Source organism: Phlebotomus papatasi, chromosome 3 (genome assembly GCF_024763615.1).
Source record: "Phlebotomus papatasi isolate M1 chromosome 3, Ppap_2.1, whole genome shotgun sequence".
In the NCBI taxonomy this organism is placed as follows: domain Eukaryota; kingdom Metazoa; phylum Arthropoda; class Insecta; order Diptera; family Psychodidae; genus Phlebotomus; species Phlebotomus papatasi.
The window spans coordinates 76,655,343-76,681,015 of record NC_077224.1 but is presented as its reverse complement, the minus strand read 5'-3'; the positions used below and the strand labels follow the sequence as shown (position 1 = coordinate 76,681,015).

Below are 25,673 nucleotides of genomic sequence, written 5' to 3'. Positions count from 1 at the left end.
AGTACAGTTTGGGATCTCAGCAAAACACTCTGGTGATGTAGAGTCACTAGGCATTTCTAGAAAAGGATATTTGTTAGATATCTCTTTCAAGGCCAAACAGTGCCCTACAACACTGCCTTTCAGTGTCCACAAATCGAGATCGCGTAATCTTAAAGCCCCCTTTGCAGCTTCCATTTCAATGAAAAGTGGAAGAGGCGGTAAACCTAATAGTATCTCTAAAGCAGCTGTTGGAGTCGATCTTATAGCACCCGTGATTGCGATGCAAATATGTCTCTGAAATCTGGTTAAAGTATCTTTGACGCATTGCAAATTTACCCTAGGCCACCAAATTACAGCTCCATACGTCACAATAGGCCTGATCATCACGGTATATATAAAATACACCATTCTTGGTGATAGACCCCAGGTTTTTCCTATAATTGATCTGCACTGCCAAAAACTGCGAAATGCCTTGTCAATTTTTTCGTCCAAATGTTTATTCCAAATAAGCTTCTTGTCAAGGATCAAGCCTAAATATTTGACTTCATCCTTAAGATCGATTTCATTATTAAATAAGATAGGTTTTTTAGTTATTTTAATTTTCCTTTTACGCGTGAAAAGTACCAAATTGGTTTTCTTTGGGTTGACAGTTAAACCAGTGCCTTGACACCATTCTTCAACATGTCGGAACGCCGCTTGCATTCTACCACAAATTGTTTCATAATCGATACCGCACAAAACAATTGTGATATCATCAGCGTATCCAATTGTGAAAAAATAATTATCATTAAGCGTTTCAAGGAGATCTTCAACGGCTAAGCTCCACAAAAGGGGTGATAATACCCCTCCCTGTGGACAGCCTCTATGAATAGAGGCATTAACCGTTTGATCTCCAACTGTAACGCTTATTTTCCTGTTAGTTAGAAGAGCAGATAACCATCTTCTAACTGTTTCGGGTATACCCTTTCTTTCAGCTGCTTTATTTATAATATCATGGCCTACTCTGTCAAAAGCACCCTCAATATCTAAGAATGCTCCTAATGATAGTTCACCATAGGACAAGGCCTTTTCAATTCTACCCACTACACTATGTAACGCGGTTTCTACGGATCTGCCCGATCTGTACGCGTGTTGACTAGGATGTAGTGGATTAGTTTTTAAAATATTTTCCTTAAGAAATCTCTCACAGATCCTTTCTAAGGTTTTAAGCAGAAAGGAGGTGAGACTTATAGGTCTATATGATTTAACTTCACTATAATCTGCTTTTCCAGGCTTGGGAATGAACACAACTTTGGCTTCTTGCCATAAACTAGGGATGTAACCTAAAGCAAGACAAGCTGTATAAATATCCCTTAATAGCTCCAGGAAAAGTTTTTTACTATACGTAATTCTTTGAAATAATGCAGGAAAGATGCCATCTATTCCCGCTGATTTAAACGGCTTAAAACTTTTAAAAGCCCAAAGTATTCTATCCTCAGAAACGATATCTTTAGCAATTTGCCAATTATGATCAGCCGCACTATACTCCTTCACCACATTCTCAGAATTAATAGAGAATGTGCTATCAGGAAAGTGCGTCTCAATTAGCAAATTTATCGATTCTGAGTTACTTTTGCAAAAGTTCCCATCCGGTTTTCTGAGAGTACGATCTAAACCTTGGGATTTACCAGCAAAGACCTTTTTGATCCTTGCCGTCTCCATGGTAGATTCAATACTCTCACAGAAGAGACGTTTTGCAGTACGTTTTGATTTTCTTATTTGCCTTTTATAAATCTGTCTTGCCGAATGCACTATATGAAATGCTTCTTCTGTGTTAATTTTCTTTGCTAATTTTTCCATTCTACGAATAGTGCTTTTGATCATATCCAATTCCTCATTCCACCAATGTGGTTTACCAACTTTGGTATGAGATAAAGGACATGCGTTCTCAAAAGCATTTTTAAAAGCCTCTGTTAAAAGATTAACTTTCAGTTCGACATCATCTGCACATTTGACTGATGATTGGTCAATCTCTGAAAGTTTCTTATCCAACAGTTTATTAAAAATGGCCCAATTTGTTTTCTTTGGATTTCTATATGACTTTTGCACGATTTCATCAGGTTTCAATGTAAATATCAACCAACGATGATCCGACAAGGTTTCTTTATCGGATACGTGCCATCCGTTTATAAAGGGCAGTAAGTTAAAAGAACATAGTGTTACATCTATAACTTCCTGTCTATTTTTAATGACAAAGGTAGGTTTATTACCTCTGTTGCAAATTTCAAGATTATGTTTTGAAATATAATTTAATAAATTACTTCCTCTGTTGTTAATATCGGAACTACCCCACACTATGTGATGAGAGTTAGCATCAGCTCCAATAATCAACTCAAAATTATTATTTTCGCAGAATTCTACTACTTTTTTTAATTCAGCTGAAGGGGGAGGATCTTTGGAATCGTATGGCAGATACACTGAAGAAACTATGATATTCAGCTTCTTCCCTTGTATCGTCTGCACAATCTCGATTGTGGTGATGTCTTTGCCGCTGTACTGCGGCAAAAACGTTGCATTAATGTTTCGGGAAACAAAAATGCAGGCACGCACTTTATCCACCCCCTCTGCATGTAAAAATTTTCCGTATTTCATATCAATTCCCCTAACATGTCCCTTAAAAGTCCATGGTTCCTGCAGGAGTAATATGCAATTTTTCACCGTGGATATCTCCTGACAAACACATGCCATGGCATCCCGTGAACGATGCATATTACCCTGCAGGAAAAGAATTTCATCATTTTTATTTTTATTAATCATGATTATTAGTATAACAATTAGATTTTAGAAGTGGTCCAAAATTTCCGCTAGGAGTGAAAAAGTATCTGATCTCCGTATCAGCTTGGAAAATTGTGAACACACATGCAAAAATCATAAAACTTTTTTGGTGCGCCATAAAGTGTGGGACGGTACTGTGCCGATAAAAACAATTGAAAGGTTTCCCCTTCTGTGTTTTACCCATCGACACTACATGACTTTTCCACCACTTTTCTACGACTGCACTCTGTAAATTCACTAATTTTATAAATTTTAAATCACTATTAACCGGTAAGGATTCTTTCATGTGAGTGAAAACATCCTTCAGCGGTAGGGACAATTGGACAAACAGACTCTTACCTGGAAGCAATACGCCTACCAAAGAGTCCATGTACTGGCTGTCCAGTCTCCCTTCCTCCGCATATGAGGTGCTCCTGCTTTCCTCAAAATCCAGTGCCCGGATTTCGACGTTGTCTTTCGTTGTCTTATGTAAAAGACATACGATATAGCACTTTAATGAACATAAGCTCAAAGAAAGGAAAGAACCTTGTCTTGCATATATCTCTAAAACGCCAGAAGTTAGACAATTGTGTGACTTGTGGTGTTCAATTGTGAGAGGCCCCACAATTACCGCTATCACAACAATTCTCCTCGCGAATTGACAGAGAAAACGCAGACAAAATCCCTTTTTACGCTCAAAAAGAGCACCTTCCCCGAGGTTCCACAACACAGGTGTATTCACTGTATCCACTGTTGGCCTATTGCACAAAAATCTATGCAAAATCAACAAGATACACTTAATTTTCACATAAAATACTAATCACTCGCACAAAGACACGTCTTTATCACCCGGCCGCCCAAACCGGTCCCACATTAAAATATTACTTTTGCGGCTGTTGCCAACCAGAAAGAATGCAAAGAATAGAAAACCTTTTTTTTTTTTTCCACAAAATATCTTCCAAGAAATTCAAATCCAGTTTAGGAATCTTAAGTAGGTATTTCCTAATCCCCACTTCGCTTAAAAAGAGTTTCAACTTTAGACAACTTAAGAAGAAAAAAAAGAAGAAGAAACGCATAATCACACATCTTTGTTCTACAGCTTGACATTGAGAATTTCTGGCAGTTTTATATTTCACTCATAAACATCTCACACGCAAAAAGAAGCAATTGAAATGGGTTCTCAAAGAAAATATTAAATGTCTTTCAACAAGTAACAAAAATTTTCCTCCAAACTGTTTGTGATAATTGCAATGATCAACAAGAAGGTTTTCGAGAGAAACTTAAATTTTTTTCGTATTTTCTTTCGCCTATAGATAAGATAAAGAAGAATGTCTTTTTACGTCATATACTGTCGCAGAATTCCATTGCGGAATGATATGAAAACTCTTTCTCAGTGACAATTGACACACAGTGTGCAAATAGTTATTTTCCTCAAAAAGAAAAAAAAAACAGCCGAGTTATTAGACATCGTAAACAAGCTTTTGTATAAATAATTTTTTGCTATCTATTTTTACTACAGGAGATAATGGAAAGACTTTTTAAGTAAGATTTCATATCACTATTTGGTATACTTCGCACATGGTTACGATCTTATAAATTCAGAAATTTTCGGTAAGCGAAAAATTTCACAATATTATTCTTAACTGATGAATAAGAAAATTTGTATGAGATCATCATTGTATTGTCATGTAGTAATATGTAGTGTTAAATTTAATAAACATGTTTAATTTAATATTGTTGAACATGTATTTAAAATATTTATGCCTAGCGCCAATAACTTTTGTTTATAAACATGTTTTTGACTTTTTAATGAGAAGGAGTGGGATCTAGATCTCACTGACCTCTATATAAGCAGTTTTGAAAACATGTATACAAAACAAAAGTTATTGTACGTTGGGCATTTAATGCAAAAACTGTTGAATTTTAATTTGAGTAATATTTAAATATCTAATTTTGACTTAATTAGGAAATTTTTGATTTTTAATTTTTGTGTTTTTGTATATTTCTGAATTTCTTATGTTTTCAGAGTTTTTAATTGAAATCGGTATCCTTCCTAATTCGATATGCTGACATATGATATTCATGTCTTCGCACGAAACCCTTATACGAATATTTGATATTCCATATGAATTTTACCTAAAGAAAAGTATCTCGACTGAAGTATACGTTTTTAAGTCGGATACCCGTCAAGTTTTTTTCATAGGTTTAGGAAATAGCGACCGTAGAGCCGGTTCCGGATCCGTTATCATTACAAAAAGTAAATGCAACTTTACATAAAATCGGGCAACGTTCACTAGCTAGTCACATCTCTTTTCCTGCCATTTCGAAATGTAGGAATCCTCGAGAATCAGGCACTCCCGGATGCATGTTTTTTTTTCGTAACAATAACTGCTTTTTTATTTTTTTCCCTCCTCCACCCCCAGAATCAAGCTCATAGAGATTATCTAGGACCGGAACATTTCCATCATTGTGCACTTAGCAATTATGACCAAAAACACATGCATAGTATATAAATAATAAATAATAATAATAAATAAATAAATAAATAAATAAATAAATAAACAAATAAATAAACAAATAAATAAAACAATAATGCCCAGCGCACAATAACATTTGTTTTGTAAACATGTTTTTGACATTTCTATGAGAGTGAGTGAGACATAGATGTAGTCATCTTGCTCACTCTCATAGGAAATTTTGAAAACATATTTTCAAACAAAAGTTATTGTGCGTTGGGCATAATGCATGTGTTCTGCTTTTTTTTGATGAATATAAACAAATTTGCTAATTTTGTTTCACTAAAACCTTTTTGATACATTTATTAAATTGTAATTTTGTATTTGTAATTGACTAAATTTACCGATTTGATTAGATGTTGTAGTGCATTATTGCTACTAATATTACACTATTTATCCCCAACCCTTCCCTATGCTTTTTGAAATTGCAGGAAAACAATTTCTTGAATTCTAGCACGTAGTAAGTTAAGTAGAGAACTAATGCCCTAGGCACACGACTTAAGCCGAGAGACTGCTTAACAATTATAATAAAAAATTAAAAAAAATAAAATATAAGAGACAGATTAGCCAGAAACTGAAGGAAATGTAATCTGATCATTAAGTTGATTATAATTACGTTAATCCGTCTCTCAACTTAAATCATAAGTTTGTCTAGTGCATAACTTTATGATGCAAGTGTCTTGGGATTGAATCTCTTTTAGGTCACAGTCCCATAGGGGAAAGTACTCTACCATCGTAATAATTATGTGTAAGTCTCTCAGGAAAACTAAAAGAAAATTCACATTATTCGAAGGCATGAACGTTCGAAGGGAGAGTACTATCCCCTAATAGGTTAATTATTCCATAAATAATATGAATTAGTGACAATTTTATAGAAATTGACAATCAGTCAAACCGGTCGAATGATGGTCAATTTCTTAGTTAATTGGATAGTAAATTCTAATAGCCGGATGGTAAAATCTACTATCCTCCTTTAGATTTTACCTTGACCTCTCTTAGATTCTAATACCCGGGACAAATATGTATAGTCCTACGATGTACCTTGTGTATATGGGCATGAAAAAATAAAACAATTCAATTCAATTCAAGTAAATTTTACTGGCCCCATATTAGATGTTAGAATTTAACTGGAAGACAGTAAATTTTAACGGAGGATAGTAATTTGGATTGAAATTACTCTCCAAGCCAGTAAAATTTGCCATCCTGCTGTTAGAATGTCATTTTGGAATATCGTGGATGCTGATGCAACGATTCCCGATATGCTTTGAATACATTATAGGAGTTCGTGGTGCAGCTGGAAGATGCTCGACTGTCATTAAAATGGTCGCGTGTTCAAATCTCGGCGCAATCGTCAATGTTGGAAAAAGATTTTCACGTATCAAAATGGCTTGAAATACAGAGAATATCATCCAGGAAGGGCCCCAAGCCCTCAAACAATGAGCAAAAATTAATGAAAATAGGGAAAAATAAATTTTTCCGACATTTTTCATTCTAATATCCGGCTAGTAAAATTTACTATCCTGCCAGTAAAATTTACCATCCGGCTAGTAAAATCTAATATCCGGGATATTAGAATTTACTATCCATACAATAGATTCTACATTTTTTGACAGTCCGATTTAATATCGCGTTTGCTGGGTGACTTTCTTACTATCCGGTCATTAGAATTTTGTATGGAGGATGGTAAATTTTACCATCCACATTTTTCTCGGTGGAATATACCACATTGAAGAAATTAAATATGTCATAGGGCATTGTCATACCGTTTCAGAATTCCCTTACTCGATTTTTTAGGCAAAGGCAGTGCGTTTTATTACATGTAAAAATGTCTTTTTCTGGACATTCAGTTGTTTACACCTGGCGGGACGCGGGACTTGAACTAACAACTGCAAGAGTTGAGTCAGAGATCTCACCGCCCAAGTGTTTACATTCTTGTCAATTGCGTCACGAGATCCCCTTAGTTTAATTTGATGTGGGATTCTAAAGACTTATGGCCTCTACACACTAGATATTTATGTCCATATTGAAGCCAATTTTCTACGCTTGTGTAGGAAAAATTCTTCAATATGAACATAAATTTCTCTAATGTTTAGAGGCTATTAGTTCTATCATGTGGTGCATTATTATTATTGTGCTAGGGTAAGTGTGCCAAATTTCGGCATAGTTGCATGCAAGCGTCAAAGTCTCAAGTTTGAAATGTAATATTTTAAATACAAATTGAGTTTTTCTATTCTTTCTTCTGAAAGAGTGTTGCTTGGAACCTCGTAAAGAGTTTACCCTCTTTATTTACTCTAAAATCATTCTTAATACATTTTAAAATGAATAAAAATATAGACATAGCTTTGGTGCCCTGTTTCGGCCACCTTCATTCTCATAGTTCCTTGCCCTTCGGGAATTCTTCCAATATCTTTTTCACGTCATCTCGTTTGTCGAATCTAAATTTTTTGTTATTCTTTTGCATTGTATAATCTCTAGAGTAAGTAAAATCTAAAAGTTCATGGAAGTTCGAGGAACAAAAAAGGTGGCCGAAATTACAAGCTGGCCGGAATTTGGCACACTTACCCTACTACCCTTCATCTCTTACTAACGGACTTTCACGACTAAGGTTAACCATAATTTTTCAGAAGATATGAAGAGAGATCTCTCTAATACCATCTTTGACAAGATAAGTCTACTATAATAGAAAGCTCTATCTAGAATAAATCTTGTCTAAAAATGAATTGAAACTTTTTTCTCCCAGTTCCAAAGGGAATTCTTTTCCTAAAAGGACTTCCAAAAGTAGCAATTTCTGAAAAATTGCTTTTTAGTTTGTGGAAATATTGATGTTAGATTGATATAGATAGTGTGCGCATTTTCATGGTATCGCTACTGAGTCCTGATTATGTGTTATCTTTCATCGAGACGCCAATTTTGATTTCAACGCAGAGAGAAGATTATGAAATGATATTGACGCTATTGCGGAGTATTAATTCCCGGAGAATATAGAACCTTCGAAAGGGTTAGTAATAATATAAGCAAACAGTCCTGAGGATGGTCTCCAGAGGATTTTCTAAGTGGAACTCTGTGGTAACAAACCTCCCGGGGATGAATCAACAGAGTGTGGGCCTGGTGGGAACGTCTTATTTGGGTAATAGTTTGATATTGGTAGCCATGGAAGAGGTGAAGGGCCCCAAATCAGTGCAAAAGACACAGAGAAGAATAATTTATGGGTTTGTTGAGAGGCAAACCAAAAAGAGTTTAGTGACTGGACGAACCTTTTGTTGGTGAATTTTCTTGTTCTTCTTCTTGGGATGATGGTTTTGAGAGTGAGAGAACATTGAGAGGGTTATTCACCGTCTGGTCTCATGAACGGGTTTTCTTCATCTCCGTATACCGCGACACATTCTTTTGATCCCTCGCATGAGTTCTTCTCTCTTTGCACCAAGTACGTCTGGCACTTTTTCTCCCTTTTTTTCATATATATTTCATCCACAATTATCATCGTGTTGAAATACCGCGGATTTTCCTAAAGAATTTCACAATATTGACCAAGTCATTGGGATTTTCCTCGATTTTTCCCCCCGAAAACGGAGACAGAGAGAACAAAAGAGAGGGAGAGACAGAGAAGAAGAGTTCAAAATCGATTTGTGGCGACGAAACAACTTTCCACGTACGCCTTTTTTTCTACTCTTTCTCTTTGGAGAGTCTTCCATCCTCTGACCACCAATGGATTCCATCGTCTTGCTGTCTCCTCGAGACACTTTTTGGCCACCTTCTCTCTGCACGAGCGGCGTCTTTTGCCAATTTTTGTCTGCGTCTGCTGTCTTTCTTCCATTTTTAGCCACTCCATGGAGGCCAATTGCCTTTAATTTTAGACTCCCGGAAGCCTCTTTCACTCAATTTCTTTTCGCAATTTCTGTCTAGAGTAGTCCCCCAATATGTCCCTCTTCCATTCTCACCAATAAAAAGCCCCTCCGGAATTTCCGGAGGCATTTAACAAGCCTCTCAATTGCAAGGGAGTGCTAGTAATTGGATTGGCTACGATTGACGTCAGACCAAAGGCATTTTATCAGGTGGAGACCACAGAGACACGTTTGAGCGTCCGGTCAAAGTTCAATTCAGCGAAACCCATTGCATTAAAAACCTCCGCACACGCGGACCCCAGCAACAGAAGGAGATTCCCCCCGTTGAAATGGGTTAAGAAGCCAAGCCCTAAAACTCCCGGACACTACGGAAACCTTCACTTTTATCATGGAATTTTACCCACAAATTCACACAAATCCCGCAAAATTATATCTCAGACGTATTCCCAAGTTCCCATAGATTCTAATTGAGTGGAAAATTCACGAAATTTGCGACAAAATGGGTGCAAATTGGGAAGAAAGAGAATTTTCAAAAGAACTCACCACCACAATCGCCTTCGCCATACGCAAGAAATTAATTGTTGATTTTTGGTGCTGCTACACCACAAAAATACACAGTATCTGGATGCAGAAACTCTTCACTAAGGATACCACTTAAAAATCACACTTTTATCTTCTCCTTGCTCACAATGAAATCACTATTTTTGCACTGAATGAGGCGATCTGCTCGACGATTCAAATGCCAATATGGCTGAAGGAAAATGGCCAAGTTCAGTGGGTCACGTCGCGATTGGCTACTTCGGGCTACCCGAAATTTACCCGAAATATGTGCACGAAATGTCAAATTGAGCAAAAACGTGCTAGGAGTTGCTCAACTGGCGGCACTGAAATTATCACTAGATGGCGCTAACTATACCAAACATTTCACGGTGCATTACCTTAATGAACGGGAACAGATATTGCAATTGAACTGGAAAATATTTGATTAAAACAATATTATTTTCCATATTTGAAAAGATTGCTTTTCTTATAAATTTTTTTCTTGTAATTCAATAATATTTTTGTGAAATTTGAAAAAATGGGTAAAGGTGTCTACACATTGGGAGCAATTTTCGTCAAAAATTGCGTTTTTGACAGAAATTTGACGTTTCCCCCTACAACGCTGCAGGGAATTTCCTTCAAAAAAGCAACTTTTGACAAAAATTTCTCCTAATGTGTAGAGGCCGTAACTCATAAGGAATAAGAGTGGCTCAAGATCTTTCCAGAATATATTTTCTTTGTATGTATATATTTTATTTCCAGAAAATATATAGGGTGGAGTAACCACTTATCGCCACTTTCAGCAAATTGAAATTAATTGTATTATAACTTTTGACCCCTTAATATCAGATAACTCAAATTTGACAAAAAGCTACTTAGATATATCGGCTCTAGATTCTTCAAAACAATTGTCTCACAATTTAACGCGGGAGTACATAAAAAATTGATTTTTATTTACAATGCAAAAATAACCACTTCGTCGCCACTTTTTACCATTTTTCGCCAGTTCTGTAACCACTGCTCGCCACCCACTTGGAAAGGTTCAAACTCGATTATTTTGAGCAATATTATGCAAATAATACATTCAGCATTTCTTTTTCCTCATAATAACCTTATTATTACTCACATTGAATGATTTTTCTTCACTTTTATTTGAGAAATCAAATTATTAGACTATTGCAGAAGTGTTTTTCGACTCTATACGTAGTAGCAATAAAAATACAAGTAACTTTGCGGCTCATTTATTTCATAAATCGTGAAACATAGCGATTTCAATATAAGTGGCGAGAAGTGGGGCACTGGCGAGAAGTGGTGATTCCACCCTACAGGTTCACCCTCAAGTTCCTTAGCAATTTCTTTAAAAACTATGAGTTTCTCTGAGATATATATAAAAAATGGACTTGCTTAGGTGAATCGAAAAATTATATGGGATCCTCGGGTTCCCTGAAAGAAATACACGGATTCCTCAAATTGTCTGAAAATTGTATGGGTTGCACGGGTTCCCCGAAAAAATTGTGGGTTCTTTATGGATTCCCCATGGATTTCCTGAAAACATATATATGTTTTCTGGATTTCTTGGGTCCATATGGATCCTTGGAAAGATTAGCACGCACTTCGGGGATATGATATCATAAGGACAAAGTCTGAAGAGCAGTTTCCGGAGGGAATCTGCTCCAAGGGTCCACTCATGACCACGTTTTTCGTGATTATCGCCACAAGGCTGATGATAAATCATGCCATCTCTGTCTCCAACCACGCTGGAAAGTTCCCATTTGTCGAGGAAGAGAAGGACAGAGCGACAGGAGAGAGGGAGAGAGAAGCATGTGCCTTTGGCATTGGCACGTCAATCCCAATGGAAAATGAATCCCAATGGATGGCACCGCATCCCAATTTTGTCTTCTGAATCCCCAGACGTCAGCGATGAAGTTTGTGAGATTAAAAGTCCCTTTTGTGGGTTTTAAGTAAGTAAAATCCGTGTCGTATTTATTTGGTCGGTGGTCCCGACTAGAGGTGCGGGAGGACCTCCCCTAGTTCCCAACAATACTTGTGATAATTGAATTATAGCATTTATCGTGGGGAAAATTGCCGTTCAGCTTCAGTGGAAATTTTCGGAGGGAAGCTCCATCCGGACGCGGCAACACAAGCTGAAGTTTTCAGTTGTCTCCTGATGATTAAAAAGTGCTTGCTGCTATATGTCTCCGAGATATTTGTATGAGCACCCTGGAACCCTCCCGCCAAGTTTGTAAGATCCTCTAAATAACGAAACCCAGTGATCTTTAACATCACTCGACCACTGAGGAAGACACGGAGCGTGTCGAAAGCTCTGGAAAAGAGTGAATTTTTTAATCTTTTTGGGTTGAAGACTCCACAGCTTGTGTTACCGCGTCCGGACGGAGCTTCCCTCCGAAAATTTCCACTATAACATTTATTTTCTAAGAAATGTTTTCTTATTAAGTGGGTTCATCATATACGTACATAACGCTTTTTATGTGACTTTTATAATTTCATTCGCTAATTTCCCTTATCAATAGCACATAAGATTATTTCAAAACCTTGTTTCCATAAGACAACTAATTTGATAGATGGATCACTTCCAAATTTTTGAGTTTCTCATGTTTCGCGGTGCAATTTTTGGGTTTCCCGGTTTTCGCGATGCAATTTTGGGTTTCTTGAGTTTTAGGATTTAGTTTTTGGGTTTCTATCTAGGGTTTCTACTTACCAATAAAATATATTGTTTCCCATCAGAAACACTGAAACTTATCTGAGTTCAAAAATTAGTTTATAACTTTATGAGCACATTTCCCCTTTCACTAGCTCTATTTTAGGACAATCCTTACCACATTTTCTAGAGTCATGTACAAGTGAATTAATTTCTCGCATTTTAATCACTAAGCAATCTATATATTTAGTCGAATTGTTCATGCCAAGGTCAACAGTCAGGGTTTCTTGTCCCATGATTGCCGAGATATCCAGCCGCATTCTCCACTCCATAACTCCCTTAACGTATTATGAGTATCTCTCTGGAATTCATAGAGAGAGAAAACAGCAATTGATTCGAGCTTTTGTAAAGCTTTGGCTGCCTTTCTTGCCTTTACTTTTCTTTTTCTTTTGTTCTTTTATTATATTGTACTATCTCATTCCTAGCTCTGAAGTAAGTTGGGCACCAACATTGAGACGGCGATGGACGCATAAACGTCTTGCCTCTTATTTTGTCTCAAGATCGGCTTCAGACCTAAGGTTTAACCCGCTTCCCGATGATATCGAAATTCAAAACAGCAACCAATTTTATTGCTTATTCAACAATTTGATGGATTATTTGACCATGTTGTCCAATCTTAAGTGATAATTTTACAAAAAATCTTGATTAATAAGAAATTAGAAAAGTTAAGCCATATGGCTAAGCCTTAGGTCTGAAGTTCGTATCGTAAAAGAAACGCACAGTTGCAAAGGCAGTTCCTTTTTTATATAAAATAAAATTAAGTACAGTGCCCGCTCTCTAATCCGAATCGGCGTAATCCGGACGAGTTATCGACGGTTGCATTTAAAATAATTTTGAGGTCATGTATGCATGTATGTTCAACAATGCAAATGAATTATCCTGTGATATTTTTTTTTAATAAATGAAATCATAGAATTCTCTAAATATGTCTTTTTAAGCTTCTTTAAAACGTTTATTCTAATTCTACAAAAAAACTTGTATTATATTTTCGAGACGTTGAACAAATTCAAAAAATCCATTCGAATTACGAAGCAGACATCTGTCATATTGGCTCCGTTGGCTCCCAATCATCCGGATAACGAAGCGAGCAATGTAAAATAAAATAAATAACGTCTTATTTTTTTCACACCAAAAATATTTAAATATATTTGAGTATTATACCTAACGCACAATAACCTTTGTTTTTTAAACATGTTTTTGACATTTCGATGAGAGTGAAAGAGATCTCAATCTAGTCATCTCGCTCATTCTCATGGGAAATTTTGAAAACATGTTTACAAACAAAAGTTATTGTGTGCTGAGCATTATTAATTCAGGGTTTTTGTTTTTAATATTTTCTAGCAATTTATTTTATTTTGATATCATTTTTTGAAATAGTCCAATCTGCTGCGACGGCTGCAAACAATAAGTGAAATGGTTATCAAGAGAATCACAGCCTTTGCAAGTTTCTCTGGCTTACCTCAGATTTTCCTCATTGGATCTCCATGAGAGGTATTATTGTGTGTTTGTTATTTTTCTGAACGAAAAATAGCAGGTGAATTGTGTGCTAAAGTGCAATTTTTCCTCATTAATGTCCCCCTCGGTGTCCAGTTTGTGGATTTGTGTGTGCACTTTGGGTGAAATTGAGGGGTGAAAGTGGGAAAAGTCCCGTGTTTTTAGTGTTAACACGAGATGGCAACAAAACAAATGACAGCGTGAAAATTGATCTTACAGCGCTATTTCTCAAGGAAAATACCGATAAAAATAGATAAATTCTGTGTTGTCTAGTGCATAAGGTAATTAATCCTTCACGCTGAATGGTGCTTTTTGTCAAGAAAACCCACAACTCTTCACCATGATTGTGAGAATCTAACCAAAGAAATTTTCCCCAGACAAAGTTCTTTTTTGCCTGCTGGAAAAGCTTAAAGAAAAACCCAGCAATTAATTTTTCTTCCTCAATTTTGTGACGCTGTCTGTGCGGGGCCGTTTAGGGACTCAACAGGATGACATCGACGTCGGGAAAGCGAAAAGAGATCTATAAATATGTTGCCCCATGGCCTCTGTACTCGATGAACTGGAGCGTCAGGCCGGACAAGCGTTTCCGGCTGGCGCTCGGGAGTTTTGTGGAGGAGTACAACAATAAAGTGCAAATAATCAGTCTCGATGAGGATACCAGTGAATTTACGGCCAAAAGTATCTTTGATCATCCCTATCCAACCACTAAGATCATGTGGATTCCAGACTCAAAGGGCATCTATCCGGACCTCTTGGCCACAAGTGGTGATTACCTGAGAGTCTGGCGAGCCGGTGAACCCGATTCCCGGCTCGAATGTGTCCTCAATAACAACAAAAATAGCGATTTTTGTGCTCCTCTGACGTCGTTTGACTGGAACGAAGTTGATCCCAATCTCGTTGGCACCTCCTCCATTGACACCACTTGCACCATCTGGGGCCTGGAGACCGGACAACCCATCGGCAGGGTGAATATGGTCACGGGGCACGTGAAGACGCAACTGATTGCCCACGACAAGGAAGTCTATGACATTGCATTCTCACGAGCAGGAGGCGGAAGGGACATGTTTGCGTCTGTTGGAGCCGATGGATCTGTCAGGATGTTCGATCTCAGGCACCTGGAACACTCCACTATCATTTATGAGGTAAGTGCTTCTGAATTTCTCTCTAAAAATAATTCTTTGTCGTTTTCTGCTAAGTGACCAATTGATATTGATTGAATGGGATGTCTTAAGATTTCTCTTGTCTACAGTACATGGTGGGATTTTTACACGCGTGTTGATTCTGAATAAGGAGCACCTCTCACGAGTTTTCTTTGGTCATAAGTAGGTTTATTTTTGATTTATAGTGATAAAATAATTAGGTAATGGATAGAATTTCTTTTCGGTCAACTCTTTTGTATCTTTTGGGATTCCCAAAGTATACCCCTAAAGAAAAATATCGCTACTCTGGAAAAAAAAATTTTCCACTATTTAAAATCAATAAAAAGCGATTCTTGTGGATTATTAAAAATTATAAAGAAGTGCCAATCTAGGATATTTTTTGCAGTAGCCCTATTAAGCCCTGAGCTAAGATATTTATGATAAAAAGAATCAGAGGAGTGACATTAGCTCTGAAAAATGCGACCAGATTTAGTGTAAATTTTTTCCTGTTTCCGTACATATTTCATGAGATATCTCCGAAACTACGTAGGTTGCCAATTTTGGGTTTTCGGTTGCCTTTTCGTTATTAAATTAGCTTTTATGTTGTATTAGTGTTTTTTACTAATTCATTCTACAATGATAGAAAACAGCTAATAAACTCAAAAGTTTTTTCGGCAAAACATATGGGAAACATAGGAAATGTCATGCCCCTGAAAAGAATCATGAAATTGGTTCGCTCGATGTTTTAGGGCCCAAATAGACTCAGGGTGATCCTAGAGAATATTTAGCCTGTAAAATTTGGCACTGAAGATTTATCAATTAGATTACCTTTGCATAAATTTCCCTTACTGCCAAATTTTAAAAGCCAAATGTTCTCAAGGGTCAGCCTGAGTCTATTTGGGTCATTTGGGCCCTTACGATCCGGAAGGAGTTAAAGCCAATTCAAGATTTTTCGAACTAATTCAAACTGGACCAAGATAGATTCAGGAATTAGTCATATAAAGGTACTTGTGGTACTTGGTTTTAGAGGGTAAGAAAACTTAAGAAAAAATATGAACTTGTTTTCACGATAATCGCCAAAATCTAAGAAAAGTATATAGGGTAATTGTGCCAAATTTCGGCATATTTGCATTATAAGCATCGAAGTCCCAAGTTTGAAATGCAATATTTTTAATTCATTTTGATATTTTTTGTTATTTCCTTTTCGGGAAGTTTATTATCTTTATTTTCTTTAAATCACTTCCTAAAATATCGAAAAATTAATAATAATATGGATATTGCTTTGGGTAGTATTCCGGCCACTTTGAGTGAAATACCGGCCACCTTTTTTCTGACCACCTTTTATGACGCAACGGATAGAAAATTTCAAAACGTCAAACGGAACAAGTTTAATATTTGGTTTAATACGTTTATATGACCCACAAGCCCTGAGATCTTCCGTGTAATTTGTCCTGAAGACCTGAAGAGTAGCATCTCAAATTAACGCACAGATTCCCGTAGCAATTTGCCCTTCCTGAACTCTTCCAAGGCCTTTTCCACATCATCTTTTTCATAGAAGCGATGGTTTTTCTCTCTGGACATTGTAGAACTCAGAAATTGAAATAAAAACACAAAATAAATAAGAAATTTAGGAAAGCAAAAGATGTTGCCGGAGGCAACATCTTACGGAGAGACGCTTACAAAGTATATAATTTTTTTACGCGAAATACAGGATCCAGCTGGAAAATTTCACCCGAAATTTAAAAATTGATTTACTATTAACATAACCGTAGACAATCTTTAATGAAAATGAATTCATTGACTATTCGAAGATAACATACATAATTTTAATTAATTTATATCCATGGCCGACATTCCACTCAAAGTGGCCGAAATAAAGAGCAGGCCGAAATTTGGAACACTTTCCCTAAGATTTAAAATTTTAAATCGGATTTGCATTCTTGGATAAAAGTCCCTAATTTCAGATGAATAACATTTCACAAAAATAAACTGAAACAAATATATCAAACTTCTAATTTTCAAACTGACCATGAAAACCTTTTAAAAATTTTAATTAAAATAGTGAAAAATTCAAACAAATGTTCTTAGGGGATTATGCATGGTCAGGAAGATAAAAAAAACATAATATCTGATTTTTTTCAGCATAATAGAAAATTATTTAATTAAATTTTTAGGCATGCAAAGTACAACATTTAAATTATATTTTCTAAAATTTTCATATAAAAATTTATATGAAATATAAAATTAAAGAAAAAAAAACATAAAATAGCAAAAGTTATCCATTTTGGGATTTGAAAGATCTATTTTAACTTTAAACATTTTTTTAACTCTATTGATTTCAAGACCAGTTAATGTTTGACTTTCGAAAATTCAGGATGGCGATTTTTTAAGTTATAGATATGTTTGGACGAAATGTTCCCCTGAACCACCTCTAAAATATATCCAAAAATAAAAGAAATCGTAGGAGTCGTTTTCGAGAAAAAAAACATGGTTTTGGAGGGTTTGGAGGGGGATGAGGGCAAAATAAAAATCATAATAATGTTCCTTTGATCGACTTATGGGGGTGGGGGTCCTCCGAAGATCCGAAGTTCGTATCTCTTACCGTTTCACTCTTAGATAAGCAACAAGTTTACGAACAGAAAAAAGGATATTTAAAAAGAATTGGTCATTTACAGGTACTTAACCGATTGATGACCGATTGCGACCGATGCAATCGGGTTGGAAATTTCAAAGCCTTTCCAAAAAATCGAAATTTAACCAAATCGGTTGAAAAATACACTTTCAAAGTAGTAAAAAATTTTTCCTTAAAAAATTCAAGATGGCGATTTTTTTAGGTTTAGGTATGTTTGGGTGAAATGTTCGCCAGGATCACCTTTAAAACCAATCCAAAAATAAAAGAAATTTTCGAGAAAAACTTAAAAAGACATGGTTTTGGAGGGGATGGAGAAAAAATCGTCTAGAGATATCGTTTTTTTATTGGTGGTCACCGAAGACCGGAAGTTGATATCTTTTACCGTTTAAGCTCTAGGAAAGTGGACAAATTGAAAAAAGTTGATTATAAACTGCTCTCTCTGAGGTCCAGCAGTAAAAATAACTAATTAATAAATTTATAATAATAAATAAATAACCATTAAGCAAGAATATTGATCCAATTCAAGAATTCATATGGAGAATATGTGCTTCTATACACTCAGAAAAATAATCGAGTAAAACTTACTCGAATCGATGTTGAATTGACTCTTTTTCATTGTGATTTTCGATTAACTATATTTTAGAGTTGATTTTACTTCTATTTAGGTGTAATATTCGGAAGAGTTGTTTTAACTATTTTTTCCCTAAAATTTACATGACAAAAGAGTGTAAATAAACCTTTTTAAGACTGAAAATAACTTGTTTTAAGAGTTAAAATAGGGTAAGGGCTCATAATTTTGGACAGTCTGCTTATAAGCATCGAAGTTCCAAGTTTGAACTGCGATATTTTCAATACTAATTGACATTTCTTGTTACTCTCTTTTCAGAAGGGTTGTTTAGAAACTTAGCAAGCTATTTATCGTCTTATTTTTATTAAAATTAGTTTTAATACGTTTAAAAATGAATTGATATGTAGAGGTGACTTTGGCTCTTATTTTGGACAACTTGTTTATTAATTTGGCCAACTTGGCTGTAAATTTGGACAGCTAATCCGCCTCAATAGGATGCCCATTGTTCTTCATTTGATGAACCAATCTTACCAAGTCCTCTTCCTGTTCATGTAAGGGAAACGTAGAATGTCACAGAAGCCCGGAAACTTTCCATATCATTCATTAAAGTGAGTTGACTTCGATACTCCAAGTACGTGCGGATTCGCTCATTCCCTGACCTTTCCGGGAGCCTTTCAAGGCATTTCTCGCTACATCTCTTTCGTAGAGATGATGCTCCTTTGTTTCTCCAGGCATTTGTTCAACATAGTCATCACAAAAGCTAAAACTTCACGAAATTTCGTGAGAAACACACCTGTCCAAAATAAGGAGTATCACCTCACTGGTGAATGTCTTAGAAAATTTCCCATTTTTCACACGAAAAATCTAATTCACAAGGCAAATCTCACTTTAGGTCAAATGTACAAATCACCACTAACGTGAATCAACACAATATTCAATGAATATTCAATAATATCAATAATAATCAACAATTCAATAATATACTCAAGAAAAGCGAAGAAACATTGTTAGTACTTCACCACAGCTAATAAGTCATAAGTAAAACACGAAGTTCTGTCATATTTCTCGTAAGCAATTGCTCACACTGAATTTTCAACAAAGCAATTTCAACTAAAATCATATTCAAAATTTAACGTATTTAGTGTCAAAATCTTCCAAAAAGAACAAATATTTAGATAGAATTCATTATTCATCAAATATTGGAATAAAAATCCATCATTTTAATCAATTTATTTTTAGTGTCCAATTTTATCCTCAAAGTGTCCAAAATAAGAAACTCGACAAAATTATGAGCCTTTCCCCTAACTCTTTCCAAAAGTAAAAAAAAAATATTTTTTGGAGTTAAAATAACTCTTTCAAATCCCAAAATGGATAGGATTTTGCAATTTTATGCTTTTTTTATTTTATCATTTTCTTTGTTAATATTCTCTTGGCCTCATGTTCCCTATGTTCCGAGCGAACTATCACGTATGATGCACGCACATGTCTTCATGAAACATTGTTAGTCATATTTCTAGTTGATGTTCCATATGAACTTTGTCACACGAAACTTTTCTTGACTGAAGTATATTCTTAAAACGAAAACACTTAAGCATATACTTCAGTCGATATCAAATTTTAGATCGAAAAAGAGTAATAATTTCATCGATGTCCGACGAATTAATTCAACTCGCACGAAGAGTTGTTTCAACTCTATTTGCTAAATTTTACAACGAAAAAGAGTAACAATTACATCGATATTCTTCAAGTTAATTCAACTCTGCCATAAAGTTGTTTTAACTTTTTCTTTTAGTGTAGGTAATAACACCGAGTAAAAGAGGGTGCGATTAACTTTTATTTCCATCTAACTTTAACACTTTTTAGGTGTAAAAATATATCAACATTTTTTAATGTTAATTTTACACCATTTTAAGTGAAAAATTCACATGAAAAAAGGTAACTTTAACCCATAATACACCTAAAAAGTATAAAATTAACATTTCCGGAATGTTATTCCGAAGGAAAAATAGGCGTAATTGTGAAAAAAAATTAAATTTTATTACAAAAAGTATCACAGATTTGAAATGTATGCAATGTGTTTCCTCTGCAGGATCCAGCACATACGCCACTTCTGAGACTAGCCTGGAACAAACAGGACCCCAACTATTTGGCCACAGTTGCAATGGATTCGTGCGAAGTGATAATCCTGGACGTTCGTGTTCCTTGCACTCCCGTCGCCCGGCTCAGCAATCACCGAGCGTGTGTCAATGGCATCGCTTGGGCGCCCCACAGGTGGGTCATTTTTCCTTTTTGTTTTTTTTTCTTCTTTGTTGGCTCATTGCAAGCGTCGCGATGTCTTAAGAAATTTCTCTGGTATAGAAATGTAAAATGGGGTCAGCGATAAATTAGCTGGGGAAAAAAAAGAAATTCGTCATTTCATGTGATAAAAATAGCCAGTTGAATACTTTGAATAATTTGGTGTCGCGGAAATGTTAAACTTGTGTCTATTTGAGGGTGGCTGTCAGATGGTAACATTTTGCTTTTGATATATGCAAGGAATTATGTGGGTGAGTTTTTATTTTGGAATTTGTCGGAGAGCAGCCACATTGTTGAAGCGTGGGATACAAATCGAAATTATCACAATTTGATTTTCGCATTATCATGAGACGTATGCGTGGGAGCCTTTTTTGTGGGCGGCAATAAATTTTTCCTTTTCGTCTCGTAAATATCCGGAAAAGCTTCAATGAATTGTAATTTTTCCCTTTACCCAACATCCCTTATCACTTCGGTCTTTAGACCTATTTTGACCAACACCAGATGTTGATGAGAAATTTTTCTATAAAATTAAACTGTTTCATAAAAATAAGTAGAGGAGTGTAGGGTACTTTTGCCCCTTAACGCAAAAAAAAAAATTAATACCCTGAAAAATTATTATTACAATGAATTTGATAGTTTTAAACCACTCATAAATTAATATTTTTTTATTTTGTTTTTCATATAGCTTTTGGAAATATATTTTTAAAAAATCAAACTTAAACTATAACATCGTTTAGTGAAACCTTTTCAATTAACATTTGAAGTCTTTGAAATTCTTATAAATTAAAATTGTTAATTACTGTTCATACAGAAATTTTTCTTATGATCCTGCACAAAACTAAGAAACTCTAGCAAATAACTCCAATGGATAGTGCCCATGCTTTGCACGGTCCCAAGCTTCATAATGAGTAATTTTTTCCTATGTTTTTTCAATAAATGTGACTCATCGCACTCATATTTTAACCCTTTAAGGACGATTGGAATACCGGTGTCCCATAAAGAAAATAATTTTTCCTGACTACCTAAAGTTATTTCTTCCTTATGTTAGTACGTAATCGTAAAGTAGAAGATTGAAGGAATCTAAGATATTTTTTGCAAGGCTCCAGCGATTTGCTATATAGTAAATTTTTAAGCTCAAAAAATACGAATTTTTAAATTCTCATATTGAAATTTTATTTTAATTATTTTTTATACTTTCAATTTTTTTTAAGTCAAACCGTTTTGTAAAAAGAAACTACAATACTCTAACATAATATTTATCATTAGAGTGAAAATTAACAGTCACTGGTATCGTCAGAAAAATTACTTAAATTTTTCCTAAAATATTGAAAAGTTAACAAAAATATGGACATTGCTTTGGGTAGTATTCCGGCCACTTTGAGTGAAATACCGGCCACCTTTTTTCTGACCACCTTTTGTGACGCAACGGATAGAAAATTTCAAAACGTCAAACGGAACGAGTTTAATATTTAGTTTAATACGTTTATATGACCCACAAGCCCTGAGATCTTCCGTGTAATTTGTCCTGAAGACCTGAAGAGTAGCATCTCAAATGAACGCGCAGATTCCCGTAGCAATTTACCCTTCCTGAACTCTTCTAATGCCTTTTCCACATCATCTTTTTTCATAGAAGCAATGGTTTTTTTCTCTGGACATTGTAGAACTCAAAAATGAAAAAAAAACATAAAATGAATAAGAAATTTAGGAAAGAAAAATATGTTGCCGGAATAGGCAACACTGCCTCACCGGAGAGCCGCTCACAAGGGATATACTTTTTTACGTGAAATACAGGATCCAGCTGGGAAATTTCAAACGAAATTTAAAGTTTGATTCACTATTTACATAAACAGAAACAATTTTTAATGAAAACTAATCAATTTTCATGAAAAACACCGAAGGAAAACCTTTTGCACTTCACCACAAATTTCTTCTTCTTCTTTTGTTTTACGTTTTGGCTGTCGGACTCAATTAGGTCCATATAACCATTTCGTTGCTCACTTTAAATTTTAATATTTTTTTTCATTTATCACTATTTTATTTTTTAACGTTCACTGTTTTTTTTTAATTATTATATGCTCACTTTTTCTTTATTTAATGAATTAAAATATGTCTTCTTTGTCTTTTGATTTACTTTTCCATGAAGTTTTTATGCTCACTTTTTCTTTTTTTTATCCATTATATCATTTACTCGTCTCTGACTAATACTTTGCACCCTTTGCACTGATTCCAAGCTCCACGTTAATCTATTTTCACCGTCATATTCCCTATTTTGTGATCTTCTTGAGTTCTCCTATTTAATGTTTGAAGGCTTTCTCTGGTCTTGGTCACCAAGATTTTCCTTCCGGTCTAAATAACTTTGTGCTCCCAGTTTATTGCTTCCTCTAGTATCTAGTTCTTTTCCAATATCATCTGGTTGTCCCCACATTGAAAAATTTGCAACACTTCTCGCCGGTGGAGGTTTTTCTGCTTGCTTTTGCATGAATTCATTGGGGGCGCCGTCGGATTTAACCTCAAATTTTATTTCTCTTACTGATTTCACTCTGAATCTAATTTCCTTATAAAATTTTCTACTCAAATTTAATCATTGTGCTTTTAACTTTAATTTGGGCACTCATTTTATATGATATAGCACTAATTTTTATCAATATCATAATTTTCTTTATGCTCTGAATTTAATATGGACTTATCGTCGCGCTCTTTTTCGGACTTTTGGCATAAGACTACTAGAAACACAATCGATCTGTCACATTTTTGTAAGACTGTTTTACACTGAGTTTTACAACGCAATTTAAATTAAAATTATATCTAAAATTTAACGGTCTTTGTGTTAATACATCCTAAAATGAATAAATATTTAAAAGCAAAATGAATTCATTGACTATTCGAAGATTATATACATAATTTTAATTAATTTATTTGCATGGCCGAAATTACACTCAAAGTGGCCGAAATTAGAAGCTGGCCGAAATTTGGCACACTTCCCCTAAATGATAGAAAAGGAGCGTTTTCTTTAAATTATTCGCCAGATTTCTTGTTGTTTGATGCACAAAAATGTAATTTAAAAAAATCTCTCGCAGCTCCTGCCACATTTGCACAGCCGGCGATGATCATCAGGCTCTGATTTGGGACATTCAGCAGATGCCACGAGCCATTGAAGATCCCATTTTAGCGTACACAGCTGCCGAGGGAGAAGTGAATCAAATTCAATGGGGCGCTACGCAACCAGACTGGATTGCAATTTGCTACAACAAAGCCTGCGAAATTCTTCGGGTCTAACTCAAGTATCAATTCTCCAAAAATTCTGGAGATAGTTTTGATTTGGATAATTAAAGAAAACCTACATAGAGGTCTTTTTTTTCATAGAATTTACAGAAAATCCTATACAATAGAGATAACGTGAGGTATTGGTAAAATTCTTGGTATACACTACTCTCCACTACCAAGAGTTTAGTGAATGAGATAGAGGGAAAAAAAAGAAAGGACTTAACTCACAATTCTCTCTGTTGTAATTTATTACTTTTGCAGGAGAGAAAAATTTGACGAGTGAAAATTTGTGTTCGCGTTTGCATTTCTTGTTCATTATTTTTTCCCCCCAAATTAACAAATGTTGCAAAAAAACGAAGAAGAAATTGCAGAGAAGGATGAGAGACAAAGATAGAGAAAAGGCAGGAGGAACTGGAAGAAAAAAAAAGAAGATAAAAAGCGAAAAAATGGAGACAAACAGAATTTTTTACGAATAATATTTCGAAATACATTTTAATGTAGAAGGAACAAAAAAAAAATAATGAAAGAAGAAAACAAAAACATAATTTATTGAGTAAGTGTTAAGTTAGAGAATTTTTCTTAGACTTTCATTCTCCACTAAATAGATTCCCGAGGAAACTAAGCAAAATCATAGAATATGGTTTTTTTTTTAATTCAATAAAATAGAAAATTACGCATAAAAAAAACAGATGTTATTGAGAGAGTAAATGGTAAAAATCGATAAGAAATCATTCTAAATTGTCAAGATAAGCAGTGTAATTTATTGTCATTCTTCCCATTTAATTAGGCTACTTCTACCTCCTTTCACACTTCCTTACATAGTAAGATATTCCTTTCATTGATTAGACTTATAATTGAAAGTTAAAAAAAAAGCAAAAAAAAAAGGGAAACAGAAAAAAGGATCATTCAAAAATCATGTAATTGCTAATTTTCATGAATATCTTGCAAATCATTTCCTTTCTATAAGATTTAATTCTTGTCATACAGAAGCATTAGAATATTAAAAAAAAGAAGAAAATAAGAAAGAAAATAAAGGCAGAGTAGAATTTTTAAGAGCGAATGCATTTTTTCTTTGTTCAAAGTCTTCTTGGTCGATAATCAAAAAAAAAACTAACACGAGTTATTTTCAGCACAATTTGCAGTATTTCCTCCAAAGGACAAAAAAGGAAGATATACAGAACAATGGAAACCTTTGAAACCAGATTCCTGTAGAATCAACTTTTTTATTCATTCAATTTCTCTTCTAAAGCAGCGGGAAACATAAGAAAAGTATTCCATTAGAATTCTTTGTTTCTATACACAATGCGCTTGAAGGAGCTTAGAATAAAGCCAGAAGATTTATTTAAATGAGTTAAAATATTTAAAGTGCTTTAGGGCATATTCGTGGAGTTTCAGTGTGACAAAAGGGATTTCATAAAGAGAAATGTCGTACAATTTAAATAGTTAAGTTTTTGTCGAGCAAAGGGAGCCTAAAAGATTACATTTTAAGGTAAGAATACTTCAGAATTTAAGCTCAATATCCAAAAGAAAACACCAAATCATTTTACAATTACTAAATAAAGAATTTTAGGGAAGACCGGGGCAGTAGCTAGCAAACAAATTTTTTCTTTAAATAAAATTATTGGATGATTGCATAAGTTCGTGGGACTTTTTCACGCAGGTCATTAAGGGGTATTCCGTAGCTTCCCTCCACCATTCATGTTTATTTTTTTGCTTGTACTGGAAAGACTATAGTGTCTTACATTCCTCTAATGCCAACACTGAGAGAAATCCGAAAAAGTTAAAATAACATTTCGGTAATGTTTATTTTACCCTGCAGTATTGATCCGAAAACGGTGTAAATATTACCCTTTTTAGGCGTATTATGTGTTAAAGTTACCCTTCTTTCATGT

At 34.9% G+C, this 25,673-nt stretch overlaps 2 protein-coding genes across 11 annotated transcripts in view; one reads left to right on the top strand and one right to left on the bottom strand.

The window, feature by feature from the left end:
* Positions 1-9,947, bottom strand: part of LOC129805831 (PRL-1 phosphatase) — a 50,565-nt gene extending 40,618 nt beyond the window's left edge. For 4 of the 8 annotated variants that reach the window (XM_055854024.1, XM_055854026.1, XM_055854025.1 and 1 more), the window contains exon 1: positions 9,674-9,900. The gene's annotated coding sequence lies outside the window, so the exon portion shown is untranslated. Of the gene's footprint in view, positions 1-9,673 lie in introns of all 8 variants that reach the window. The other 4 variants (XM_055854036.1, XM_055854029.1, XM_055854023.1 and 1 more) reach the window with 4 other exon arrangements.
* Positions 9,948-13,844: 3,897 nt separating this feature from the next.
* LOC129805823 (DDB1- and CUL4-associated factor 7) lies at positions 13,845-24,836 on the top strand. 3 transcript variants are annotated; one of them, XM_055854013.1, is made up of 4 exons: positions 13,845-14,164; positions 14,371-15,025; positions 20,312-20,493; positions 23,595-24,836. In XM_055854013.1, exons 2-4 carry the CDS (start codon positions 14,372-14,374, stop codon positions 23,791-23,793), a joined length of 1,035 nt encoding a protein of 344 aa, XP_055709988.1. In that variant the 5' UTR covers positions 13,845-14,164; position 14,371; the 3' UTR covers positions 23,794-24,836. The 3 variants fall into 3 exon arrangements, with proteins under 3 accessions (XP_055709988.1, XP_055709989.1, XP_055709987.1); XM_055854014.1 differs by having other exon boundaries at positions 14,360-15,025; XM_055854012.1 differs by having other exon boundaries at positions 13,845-14,229; positions 14,360-15,025.
* Positions 24,837-25,673: the final 837 nt, after the last annotated feature.